We start from the raw sequence: 14,148 nt of genomic DNA, 5'->3' as shown, positions 1-14,148 counted from the left end.
CGCTTCTCTAGAGAATCCAGCCTAAGACAAAGGTCTGATGGGTCATCCCATAGCTATAAATGGAAATAGAAGTAATCGGTATCTCTCTGGAAAACGATGCTGGAACATGATGAGTAGCAAGCTGCAGAGATTATGTGGCCTTCAGCTCCCTCCTTACCTATAGGCAGAGAAACCAGTGAAAAACATCCTTCTATAATACCACTGGATTATAAAGTCCAGGGTATAGGATCCCATCTTCTGTGGTGCTCAATTTGGTACCCCCAAGTCCAAGAGAGGGCCTGCCCCAGGAAATATTCAATAAACACCTTTTGAGTGACTACAAGGAACATTAATGCCTTCTAAGTCAACAGTCCCTCAAAAGAAAACTTTTGCTCTATTGTTTTTGTACTATGGTGAGTTTTGTCTTCCACATGACTTCCAATGAATTGACTGCTTTTATGAGGAATAGGTGAACAAATGAGTCTGAAAGGAAACCAAATTTTAATATATTTCTCACTGATAACACTGAGTTTTGTTTTTCTTTCAGCATTGGCAACTACCATTGGGCCGAAGATTTCGCTCCTTGAAAATGTGGTTTGTTTTTAGGATGTATGGAGTCAAAGGCCTGCAGGCCTACATTCGCAAGGTGTCGTTCTTTTTACCACTTATCTTGACAAAGTTATGGATGTCTTTAGGGACTTTAGAAGTGAATTAAGATTTCTTAATAATCAAATATACTAAAGAAAGCTGATAGTTTAACTTATTGTGATTACCATATTTATAAAATGGTCTGATGCGCTATTCTGGATCTTTCAAGGCACTTCCATGAAGACAACAGGTTATCAGGTCTGAGAAAGTAAAGTAAATATATCATGTAGATTTTACTCCAACTACACCTATACAACAGTAAGGTAGATTTGACAATAGCAAAAGTGAGAACATACTACTTTTCTTCTCAAGAAAAATATCAGACTAGAGGAACTTCAGAGTTGGGCAGGAGGCATGTGTAGGGTTTTAGATATCATCTCATCCAGTAATTCCCAAAGGGTGGTCTGAAGCCAGTAGCATTAGCATAGTGCCTAAAGCATTTGACTGCTAACCAGAAGGCTGGTGGTTCAAACCCACCAGTCACTCCTCAGAAGGAAGGTTGGGCAATCTACTTCCTTAGTGATACTGCCTCAGAACCCCAAGAACGGGTCACTATGAGTTGGATCTGACTCGACAGCAGTGTGTTTGGTTTTTTGGTTTTTAGGAACTTGGTAGAAATGCAAGTTATGCCCCACCCAAACCTACTGCATAAGGTCGTTTTGTGGTGAGGCTCAGCAATCTCTGCTTCAACAAGCCATCCAGGCAGCTGTGAGGCATACTAAAAGTTTGAGAACCACTGATCTAATGCAGCTCCTCTCCAAGGAGACTGAAACATGAACATATGCCAGGGTTTGCCTGAAGTGCAAACTTTTAGCCAACCACAGAAGGCATCTTTCCCAATCCCATGTCCTTTCTAAATTATTGCCTCTTCTTGATGAACTTAAGTCCACAAGATCCAATTCTACTTATAGTAATGTAGCAAGGCCTTGATTTTAAATTTTGGTATAGTTGCTTAACCTGCTGTATACCTCTGGACATGGTGCTAAATGCCTCTAGCTTCTCTACTGTGAAAGGGGAGGTGATGGTCTTCCAAATGCCAAAAGGTGTCATCTCTCTCTCTCTCTACCTTACATGGCTCCTCTAAGGAAACTTAAGGAAACTGTGAAGCACTATGGCAATCTATTTGGGATAAAGAACTAGGAAAGAAATATATGTGTTCATTTATGAGCAAAACACACTTCTTTGGCCATTTAATACATTATAATTAGAGTGGATTCAGCTTCTTTGGAGACAGAAGGCATAAAACAAGTGACCCATTTCTCCATAATGACTATATCTTTAAGCTCAGGGGCAATTAGGTATGATTATGTTGCCTCATACATGCTACAACATGGATGAACCTTGAAAACACCATGCAAGGTTCAATAAGTCAGACATAAAAGGATAAATATTGTATGTTCCCAATTATATGAAATATCTAGAATAGGCAAGAGTATAGAGAACAAAGGTGGGTGCCAGCATGGATAGGAGAGAGGGGGAAAGGGGAACTCATTGTTTAGGGGATGCTGAGCGTCTGTTACAGATGATAGAAAAATTGGTAAACAGATAGTGGTCATGGTTGAACACCAAAATGGGCCTGATTAAAGTTATTAAATTGTTTGCATAAAAAATATAAATATGACAAATGTTTTGTTCCATATATATTTACCATCCAACTCCAAACTCACTACCGTCAAGTCGGTCCTGACTCATAGCGACCCCTCCTTGGGTTTCTAAGGCCGTATCTCTACGAAAGTAGATTGCCCAATCTTCCTCCTAATGAGTGGCTGGTGGGTTTGAACTTCTAACTTCTGGTTAGCAGTCAAATGCCTTAGGCTCTATGCCACCAGAGCTCCATATTTACCATAATAAGAAAAATTAATAAAACACACCACACCCAGAGTGTAGCCCAATCCTGCCTTACCAGGAAAGTCAAACAAACAAAATCCCCAATCCTTTGCCATCATGTTGATTCTGACTCTTGTCCTTTGGCTGGTGAGTAGTTTTACGAGAAACCAGCTTCTTTGCTTGGCCTCATCTACAGGCTCCCAAGTCTTTGGCGCCCTCTAGTGAATTGACTATAACTCATTTATTTAGCAGGCTGTTTCATTTCCAACAACTTTATCTACCAGGGTGGTAGCATTCCAACTCAGATATTCAATGTGGGAGTACCATGCATGATGCCTATTTTAGGATGAGTAAAATGTGCTCCTAGGCCATAAAGAGCTTATTTTCCTCAGATCACATACACCTATTCCTTATTGACTATCTCATAATCCGACAAGAAAAATCTACTATCAGACTATTTTGCATATTAATGACGTACATCTGGCAGTAAGAGACACTGAGGTGCAGTGAGAGTAATGCTGGCTGTGATAGTTAAGATTATGTGTCAATTTGTCTAGGCCATTATTCTCAGTGGTTTGGCAGCTATGTAATTATGAAATTTGGGAGTTATGCAGTAATGATGTAAAGATGTCACGATGTAAATTGGTAGTTATATAATGACATAATTAGGCAGCTGTGTACTGATGTGGTCATTTTCCGTTTTGTGATCTGATGTGGTCATCTTCCATTTTTGTATAATACCAATTTTCACGTTGGTCATTGGAACCTAACCACAGATAAGGTAAGTGGGTATATTATTTTAATCAGCTTATAGCTTCTATAAACATCTAGAAGTTAAATGAGAGTACTATATTCAATGAGAGGAATATTGTATGATGGTTCTTTAGTCTGATGGTGACTGATATGAATGCCATGTTTCAGTAGTAAATACTGTGGCATAACAATCATATGTTTCCTTACCATCAGGTAGTTGTGTTAGAATCCCAAGTCAGCCAAGACCTAGCCATGATCTCTCTGAGCTTCAGTTTGTTTGTTTGTTTTTCATCTACCAAATGGGTATAATCATGGTATCATCTATTTTGTGGGAATATTATGAGGAATACATGCCAGTGAGGCACTCAGCATACTGCTCACACAAAGTAAGTACTCATAGAGGTGAAGTATGATCTGATTTCTATCATGTCTAATTCTAGAGTGTGTATTCTAAAATCATAAACTATTGTTTTGATGGGATATAAATTGTCCCATTCACTGAAGAAAATTATGATTGCAGTTTTTCTGGAAACACTAGAAGATTTCTCATGATATCTGAGTCTCTCCTCAACCTCTGAGGGGAAGCTGGTGAGTGGGTAACATAAAATTTGAAGGAAGTTGCTAAGAGCACACAAATGAATTAGAGATGTGCAGTATGTTCTAGGTGGTTATGTTCTGAATGAATGGAAATAAGAAACTCAAACAGATTCCCTTTTCTTCTTTCAAGCATGTCCAGCTTTCTCACGAGTTTGAGGCTTTGGTCCGCCAGGATCCCTGCTTTGAGATCTGTGCCGAAGTCACTCTAGGGCTGGTCTGTTTTCGGCTAAAGGTACGTTTACATCTATTTTCTTACACTTCATCTCTGAATGTGACATAAGGGGACAAATCCTTTCCTTACCTCCATACTCAAAAGTTACTTTAGCTCCCAAGGTTACTGCATAAAGCCTCATTTCTCAGCCTGACCCAGAGGTCCAATTCATTCCACTCCATCCTCCACACACACCTCCTCTACAGAGCCCTGAGACTTCTGACTTGTGTAATCCTTTTGTCCTAGTATTCTCCCCATTTTTCCCATCCCCAATTCCATCCTATATGTCTTTGCCACTTCAATTTCACTGTAGCCTATGGCTCTGTATGACCTGGATAATCAGAGTGTTCACATGGACCAACAGCATCAGCATTGTCTAGTCACTGGTTAGAAATGAAAATCTCAGGACCATAGCATCTGCATTTTAACAAGACCCCATATTATGTGTACACTCACAGAAGCTCAGAGTCAAGATGCTACCAGTGGGAATATGGCACAGCTGCTCAACTTTCCCCTTCTCTTCCCTTACCTGGTTCCCAAGAGTTTTGTGATAACTGCATGAAAAAGTCTGGAAGCAGAGAGGATAGAGTTGAATTCTGACCAAAGTTGTTGTTGTTGTTGTTAGGTGCCATTGAGTTGTCTCTGACTCATAGCGACCCTATGCACAGTAGAACGAAACACTGTCCAGTCCCATGGCAGCTCCATGATCCCTGCTATATTTGAGCCCATCGCAGCATCCACTGTGTCAATCCATCTTGTTGAAGGTCTTCCCCTCCTTCATCAACCCTCTACCTTATCAAGCATGACATACTTCTCCAGGGAATGGTTCCTTCTGACAACATGATCAAAGTAGGTGAGATGAAGTCTGGCCATTCTTGCTTCCAAGGAGCATTCTGGCTGCACTTCCTCCAGGACAGATATGATAGTTCTTTTAGCAGTCCATGGTACTTTCAGCATTTTTCTCCAGCACCACATCTCAAAAGCATCAATTCTTCTTTGGTCTTCTTTATTCATTATCCAGCTCTCACATACATATGAGGTGAATGAAAATATCATGGCTTAGTTCTCAAGGAGATATCCTTGCTCCTCAGCATTTGAAAGAGGTCCTTTGCAGCCAACTTGCCCAGTGCTGTATGTCGTCTGATGTCATGACTGCTGCCTCTGTTGACGTCGATTGTAGAACCAAGCAATGTAAAGTCTTTGACAGCTTCAATCTTTTCTCCATTTGTGATGCTGCTTACAGGTCCAGTTGTGAGAATTTTTGTTTTCTTTATACTGAGATGTAATCCATACCTCAGATTGCAGTCATCAATCTTCGTCAGTAAGTGCTTCAAGTCATCCTCACTTTCAGCAAGCAAAGTGTGTCATCAGCATATCACAGATTGTTAATGAGCCTTCCTCCAATCCTGATGCCACATTCTTCTTCATATAGTCCAACTTCTCAGATTATTTGTTCAGCAAACAGATTGAATAAGTATGGTGAAAGGATACAACCCTGACACACTCCCTTCTTGATTTTAAACCATGCAGTGTTCCCTTTTCCTGTTTGAATGACAGTCTCCTGGTCTATGTACAGGTTCTTCATGAGTACAATTAAGTGTTCTGGAATTCCCATTCTTCTCAATCTTGCCCATAATTTGTTATGATCCACACAATCAAATGCTTTTGCATAATCAATAAAACATAAGTAAACATCTTTCTGGTATTCTTTGCTTTGAGACAAGATCCATCTTGCCACAGATGTAGTCAATCTGATTCCTGTATACTCCATCTGGTGAAGTCCACATGTATAGCCAGCATTTGCGTTGTTGAAAAAAGGTATTTGCAATGAATAAGTCGTTGGTTCTTGTAAAATTCTATCATGCGATCTCCAGCATTATTTCTGTCATCAAGGACAAATTTTCCAACTACCAATGATTCTTTGTTTTCAACTTTTGCATTCCAGTCACCAGTGATGATTAACACATCTTGATTGCACGTTCTGACCAGAGGGAGATAGCAAAACCAGGGCTGGTGGGAGATGGCAACACTGTGCAGACAGAACATGAAGTGGTGGTGTTAAGGGGTGAGAGCTGAGAGAACGTGGGGAGAAGCAGAGAGGACAGCTGCACTCCAATTGTGCAGGAGGAAATCTTCAAACTTTGGTGTCTCAAGGTGTATGGTTATGTGGGATGACCATATGTGACAATTGAAGTAAACGTTGGTGTGGGCATTGTGCTTAGAATCATTTGTCTTCAAGCAGTTATTTGTGTTTTTGTCTTACTGCCAATGTTTTTGCAGGACTTTTTTAAAAAGAAATTTTAGCAGTTTTATTAACTTACCATACAATTTACCAACTTGAAGTATACAAGTCAGTGGTTTTTAATATATTCACAGAGTTGAGCAACCATCACCACAGTCTAATTTTAGACCATCTTCATTCCTTCAAAAGAAACCCATCTCCATTAATAGTTACTCCCCATTCCAACCCCTCTGCCTACCCTAAATCAAAACAAACTCATTGTCATCAAGTCCATTCTGACTCATAGTGACTCTGTAAGACTCAGTAGAACTTCTCCATAGGGTTTCCAAAGCTGTAATCTTTATGGAAGCAGACTGCCACATCTTTCTCCAGCAGAGTGGCTGCTGGGTTTGAACTGGAGACTTTTCAGTTATTGGCCAAGTGCTAAACTACCATGCCAACAGGGCTCCTCTGCCAGCTCTAAAACCACTGCTGTTGAGTGGACTCAACTCATAGTGACTCTATGGGAAAGAGTAGAACTGCCTCATGGGGTTTGCAAGGCTGCAAAACTTTATGGAAGCAGACTGCCACATCTTTCTCCTACTGAGGAGTAACTGGTAGGTTCGAACCACTGACCTTTCAATTAGCAGCTGAACACTTAAACACTGCACTACCGGTCCTCTTTTCCAGGCCTGTCCTAGGCAACCACTAGTCTTTCTGGTTCTTTAAATTTGTCTATTCCAGACATTTCATGTAAGTGAAATCATACAGTATTTGGTCTTTTGTAATTGGCTTCTGGTGGCGTAGTGCCTTAGGCATTTGAATGCTAACCAGAAGGTTGGGAGTTCAAAGCCACCAGCACTCCACAGAAGGAAGACTGGGCAATCTACTTCCGTAAAAATTTACCACCTCAGAAACCCAAAGGAGGTCGCTATGAGTCTGAATCGACTCGATGGCAGTGAGTTTGGTTTCTGGTTTTTCTTTCACTTAGCAGAATGCTTTCAACATTAAGAGTTTTACTTCATTCTCATAATTTACAGATTACACCAAATCCACACGTATATGGTGTTCTATCCATTCTTTGCTTGTGCAATACAGTGAACTCTCACATTCAGGACACCCAACACCTCTTCCAGCTCACAAGTGTCTTTTATCGAAAGTTTGCTTGTTACTTCCACTGCGTTAACTCAATTTCTTTTTTTTTTTTTTTTTTTTTGCTATATATTATTCAAGTATTATGGTTCGTTTTTCTGCCCCCAGATCTATCAACTTTTCATTATCTCTTTGTCCTATTCTTCTCCTGGCTGAATTTCTCAAGTGTTTTACGTGATTACCAACAGCTTCAATGTATAATTATGTTGTTAGAGAAATGGAAGAAAGGGTTGGAAAAGTGCCACAAGTTGGTTACTGTGGAAAGCAGTACCCAGGTAGAACAGACAGCTTCGCAGTTTCAGTTCAACAAATTTCATCTCTGGTCTAGTCAGTGGGAGGAGATAAGTCCTCTTCTACTGCAGCCCAGTGGGCTTCTCTCTTCTAGAGGGGAGTGTGTGTCAGCTACCTGTAACCTCTTGCCTTATAGTTAGTGGAAGTTCTTCCCAGATTCAATCAACAGCTTGACTACCAAGTTTCATTTTGTATGCTATTGGGACTTTCTTCTGTGTGTTTTAGTGAGAACTTAGTGATTCTTCGTGGTGCCATTAGGAATCCCAGTTTTAATATTTAAGCTCATCGATTTGTGATACCATATCCAGGAATCTTCATTTTTTAAAAAAAGAAAAAATTGGACCATGGAAAGGTCATCTTTTGACAGCCCATTAAGACACAAAGAAGTTCTCTTGTGGGAAGAAGATGCAGTCTTTTAGGGTCATGTTAGGAGTCCCAAGTGGTGCAAACTATTCAGCACTCCTAAAAGTTTGGAGGTTCTGAACAAGCCAGAGAAGCCCTGGAAGAAAGGCCTGGCAATCTACTTCCAAAACAACCAAACCAGTTCTTGTGGAGTTGTGCTTCAGAATGGAACTGCTCCATAGGTTTTTTTTTGGCTTTATGGAAGTAGATTGCCAGGCCTTTCCTTCATGTCACTTCTGGGTGGGTTCAAACCACAAACTTTAGGTTAGCAGTCAAGAACAAACTGTTTATGTAACCCAGAAAGCTTCCAAAACTTCACAACATTATGGAAAACCTTTTGGAGCACATGGGGTCACCATGAGTCAGAATCAACTCTATGGGGACTAGTTTTTTTTTTTTTTTTTTTTTTAATTGGGGGAGGTGGTTACTATTATTGAGCTGATGTTTTTCAATATTTGTAAATGAAAGGCAAATGGTAAGTTTGGCTTCTTTCGCAGATGCTTTGTAGTATTGTGAAACACTGGCTTTACTACTCCATGAGCTGAATATTTGAATTCCGGGAGACCTGAGCACAGCTTCTTCTCTTTCAATTGTTTCAGGGGTCCAACAAACTGAATGAAGCTCTTCTTGAGAAAATCAACAATGCCAGAAAAATCCACTTGGTCCCATGTCACCTCAGAGACAAGTTTGTGCTGCGTTTTGCAATCTGCTCTCGCACCGTGGAGTCTGCCCACATCCAGCATGCCTGGAAGCACATCAGAGAGCTGGCAACCCAGCTGCTACAGGCCAGAAAAGAGTAAGGAACAGTAGCTGCAGGTGAGCTTCCTTTCCTTGGCTAGTTTCTGCCTGTTTTCTAGTCTAGAGGTAAGAACTTTGGACCCTGAACCAAGTTCCTGGATCCTATCCCAGCTTCCACAGGTAAAGCTGCTAGGACTGAACTTCTTCCACTGGAAAATGAAGAAGTAAAATGATATGATGGAGAAATAGAAGGAATGATGAGTTGTAGTAATTTTTTAACAACCAAGACAGATTTTTACTTTTTACTCTCTTATATGAAACTATCATATTGGAGTCCCTGGGTGGTGCAAACAGTTAGCCTGCTTAGTAATTAACACAAAGGTTGAAAGTTCCAGCGTAACTGGAGGATGGGGTGGGGGGCACTTGAGAAGAAAGGCCTTGTAAACTACTTCCAAAAATTCAGCCGTTGAAAACCCGTGGAGCACAGTTCTACTCTGATGCACATGGGGTTGCCATGAGTTAGAATCAACTTGACAGCAATTCGCTTTTATCGATTACATGTCTCTTTAATTTTCCCTCAGACTTTTCAAACAACACTTATTGAGGTAACTTCTATCATAACAACCTTATACGTTAAAATGGCAAACTTAAGATAAGTGAAAATTAATGAAAATAATAAAAGGAGAATTTAGTGGGACTGATGATATACTTTCTGGAAATTAAATAACAAGCCAGATAACTTATAGTTTAGAAAAAAGAAATGTTTATATTACTAGGCTTTTTGTAATTGTGAGGGATTTACCCTGTATCTACTAAAGAAAAGCTGAAGGCAAGATGGTGTTACTTTTAAGGCAAATATCTTAAATAAATATGGTTTAGCAAATGGGGGCTATTTAAAATTATATGTGGGGGAGAAAAATCAACTTTAAAAGTCTTTGCATTAGATTATCTTAAGAGCATCATTTTATGAAAGTTTGTTTGGCTTTTATGTTTCTTTTTACTTCTTTTAGTTTCATTTGGGGGGTAGGAGTGGGGTGAATGTGTCTCTGTGATCATCTCCCTTAAGTTTGCTTTTCTTTAACTCTGTTCCTCTTCATTTTCCCGTTGCCCTTTATCACAATATATATGGATGCAGAATGTAAATAAAATAATTTATTTTACTGAGTATACAGGGCTTTATCTTCTTTGTTCTTAGTTTTAATTATGAATGCCTACAATGCAATGGGAGCTCTGGTGGCGTAGTGCCTAAAGGCATTTGACTGCTAACCAGAAGGCTGGCGGTTCAAACCCACCAGCCACTCCTTGGAAGGAAGACTGGGCAATCTACTTCCATAGAGATATTGCCTTGGAAACCCAAGGAGGGGTCACTGAGTGGGATCAACTCATCAGCAGTGAGAGTTTTTTGACAATACAATAGTGCTCTAAAACTCAAATGTTACAAGTTGAGTTTCATTTATGTGTGAAACCTATCTATGGCTCCTGAATGGTGAGGCTAGAAAGCCACCTTCTCAATCAAAACATGTCATGTGACATCAGATCCTTTTCCTGGTATGTCAAGAACTTTTCTCAAGTTTGCTTATAAACTTAGAGGGACTGCCCTGCCCAGAGCAACTGCAAAGTTACATCAAGAGCCTGCTGGGGAACATGCTCATGTTTTTAAAATTGTTCTATTGCTCTGAACATAAAAATATGTTGGGTGACAAAAGAACTGCAGGAAGTTATATATATATAAAATGAGGGCCATCAACGTGATTAACATTCCTGAAACCTATATATGACCATATATAATAATCTTGTGTCATATCATGATCACATTCCCATATGCTCACAATAACATATAGAGTGACTGTAACCAACCAACCAACTCACTGCTGTCGAGTTGGATCCAACTCATAGTGACCCCTCCTTGGGTTTCCGAGGCGATATCACTGCAGAAGTAGATTGCCCAACTGACTGTAGCTCTGAAAAATTATCAGAAACAATGGCATGTTGTTGATTCTCATAGAAGTCACAACTGTTGTGGAGTCATTATACTTGGAATAAATTGTCAGGTAAGAATATTCTTCTTTTTTTTTTTTTTTTAAAGGATATTGTCTTATTTCCTAATGCCACTATAATAGAAATATCACAAGCAATGATTTTAAAGAACAGGAATTTTATTTTCTCATAATTCCAGAGATTAGAAATACAAGTTGAGGTCCCTAGCCCACTGTTGACTCTGAAGGAAGATCCCTGTCTCCCAGCATTCCTGGGTTCTTTGTCAAGTTTCTCTTCCACCCCCACTCGTTTGTGTTTATTCGTCTCTTGTGTCTATGTTGTTCCTTATGTAGCACATAAGTGATTCAGTGTAGGACATATCCTACACTGATATGGCCTCATTAAATCCAGAGGTATAAGGGATAGGAGTCCAACACCTTATTGAAGGGCATCTCCATAACACAGATACAACAGTTAATTATAATGCATGTATGTTATGCTAGGCAGGTTGATTAAAGCAATGAAAAATCTTAATACTTTGGTATAAATAACTTGTGGTTATTTAAGATTATTGTATCATATCCATACAGTCATAATTTTGAGATATTTTACAAAGGGTAGAAAATTAGGCAGAGATTCTGGTTGATATTGATAAAATTCATCATTAGAGAAGTCGTAACTTCAGCTTAAAAAAATTTCCTTCAGTAAGTTTTTGTTTCATTATTGCCTCCATTTTAGTGAAGAAATGTTATATACAGAAATCTTCTTTATATTTAAATAACAGCATACAAAACTGTTAACTCTAATTATTTTGAATGTAGCCATATGCTCATGTCATTCATTTGCCCCTATAGAGACCAAAAGTTGAAAAGAAATATTCCTGAAAACTTGAGTGAAAAGAAGATAAATACCATCCTGGCTACCTGGAACAGAGCCTATATGTAGCCTCACCATTCTCTCTCCAAAGTTATGTGGAAGCTCGTGATTACATCTGTTCAGTCTCTCATCAACAAAGAAATATCATTTGCTGTGTTAAAAATTAATCTCAGTAACTTGTATTTGCTATTTGGTGGTAATTTTTGTTGATTAAAAAATCATAGGTTTTCTTGCTCTTACAGTCATCAGCAGTGACAGGTAAATGTTTATTGAGATATTTTCCTGTGTAATCTATGATAATATGATTTAAGATTATACTCTGTGTTTTAATGTTATCTTTTGTCATGTGGCTAAATGCTTAATAAACAATTTGATGTGCAACAGTGATTGTGTCTGGTAATAATCTTATTCTACATTGTTCAAAACTGATTATTTCAATATAGATTTATCCTTTTCAAAATAGCCAAAGATATGGTATCCCCAGTTTTTTTTTTTTTTTTTTTTAATTGTGATTTGGGTGAAAACTTCCAGAGCAAATTCACTTTCCATACAGCAGTTCACATACACTTTGGATATCCTTAAATTTTTTTATATGGTATTCCTTTAGTAAGCAAATATTTATTGAATGCTTACTATATGGCAGGGATTGTTTTAGATGCATTGACAACAAAGATATTTTATTTGAAGATGATTCCAAGTTCTAAGGGAATGAATCCAGAATGAAGAACAAATCCAGAACCAAGATACATCCTGGGTCCAAGTATAAGACCAAATTCTACTGTTGTAATGAAAAGACTTCCTGGTTTCCTCATCTGATGAATTCATTTGTCCTATGGTATTATAATGAACAAGCAAATTAAGAGTGTTCCTGTACATATAAATATAAGTAAGTGCATAGTATTTACTGAAATAATTTTCCTATCTTTATTTGAACCATTTTTATTCCTAGAAACATCTTTATTTGAATCACAAGATTAGCTCCAGTTCCCTGGGGACTATATAACTATCAAAATCACTTTCAGAAAGGGTCATTGGGTTATTACTAGATCTATTTGAATTTCAAAGACCACTGATGTCTGTGTTAGTGTAACTGAATTATATTTTCTGCTTTTCAGAAACCTGAAAATATATCAGATACCATGTAGTTCCTCATCTGTCTTTGGTTGTCATTGTTTCTCAACCCATCCATGAACCAGACCTGGCTTCTGCCATGGTATTAGGATATTGGATAAGCATTAGGTTCTATTGGAACCATAACCATTAGGATCAATGGAAGGTTGAGCACTCAGATCATTGAGGTGAGGTTGGGATGCTTAAATTTCACAATGGGATTTTTTGCAGATTAGTATGTTCTTGAGTTAGAGTTCTACAAAAGCTCTAATAGGAGCCACCAAAGTAACTATTGGCCCTTGGCTGATTTGGAGCAGCTCTACCCAGCTCCATCTATAAATGTACTTTGGGAAGGTGATTGAGACCTAAATTCAATGCAGGAGATTGGATGGTAGGTGACAATATGATGCTGCTTGGTGACTTGCATAGATAGGAGGCAGGAGTTAGCTCAGTGACTGCAGTTTCTCTCATTCAACAGGTTGTATAGTTTGATGAAAATTCTGAGACATCAATTCCCTTAAACAGATGTAAGCCCAGCAGAAAGAAAAGTTTATCTCATGTCCAGCTCAATTTCAGGTGGTAGTTCATCCCATCTCTTGACTCTCCAAGCATCTCCATAACTCATGGCTCAGACCCCAAACTACCCAGCCCTAGAAACAGGTTTATTTAACAAACATACTCATACTACTTGCTGTATTCTAATTACTGCAATAAATACTTTAAAATTAACATATTTAATAATTATTTTTAAATTATTTGAGAATTATTATCCCCATTTTACCAATTAAGAAACTGAGATATAGGTAGGTTAAGTGACTTGCTCAAGGTCACACAGCTAATTGTGGCAGAGCTGAGACAAGAACTCAGGAAGTCTGGCTCTAGAATATTCTCTTACCTACTAAGCTATGCCACCAAATATACTGCTTACTCCTCAGGGTTAACCATTTCTCAGAATAATTGGCAATGAGGACATTCATCCCTTCTAGGAAAAGCCCCATCTTCACCTACTAGGGTAGAGTCTTTACTCCATAAAAAATAAAAATAAAAAAATAAGAATGATTTAAAAAGTCTAGGTTATTCAGCCTAATGTGCAATCAACGTATTATTGCTGTTGTTAGGTTCCATGCAGTTGGTTCCGATTCATAGTGAACCTATGAATGAAACATTGCCTGGTCCAGTGCCATCCTTACAATCATTGCTGGGTTTAAGCCCATTGTTGCAGCCACTGTGTTAATCCATCTTGTTGAGGCTCTTACTCTTTTTCACTGCCTTTCTACCAGACATGACATCTTTCTCTATGGATTTTCACTCCCAATAACATGTCCATAGTACATGAGATGAAGTCTCACCATTCTTACTTCTAAGA

At 38.7% G+C, this 14,148-nt stretch overlaps 1 protein-coding gene across 1 annotated transcript in view; it reads left to right on the top strand.

Annotated features, from left to right (window-relative positions):
- The window catches only part of DDC (dopa decarboxylase), a 148,895-nt gene extending 140,014 nt beyond the window's left edge, over window positions 1–8,881 (top strand). Inside the window, exons 11-13 of the mRNA XM_007943951.1 lie at window positions 527–625; window positions 3,935–4,036; window positions 8,681–8,881. Coding sequence (XP_007942142.1) covers window positions 527–625; window positions 3,935–4,036; window positions 8,681–8,881 — 402 coding nt within the window. The remainder of the gene's footprint in view (window positions 1–526; window positions 626–3,934; window positions 4,037–8,680) is intronic.
- The last annotated feature ends 5,267 nt before the right edge of the window (window positions 8,882–14,148 follow it).

The sequence above is a fragment of the Orycteropus afer genome, unplaced genomic scaffold (assembly GCF_000298275.1).
Source record: "Orycteropus afer afer isolate SDZICR_OR568_19922 unplaced genomic scaffold, OryAfe1.0 scaffold00115, whole genome shotgun sequence".
Lineage (NCBI taxonomy): Eukaryota > Metazoa > Chordata > Mammalia > Tubulidentata > Orycteropodidae > Orycteropus > Orycteropus afer.
The sequence above is the reverse complement of the archived record's forward strand: the minus strand, read 5'-3'. Positions and strand labels throughout refer to the sequence as shown.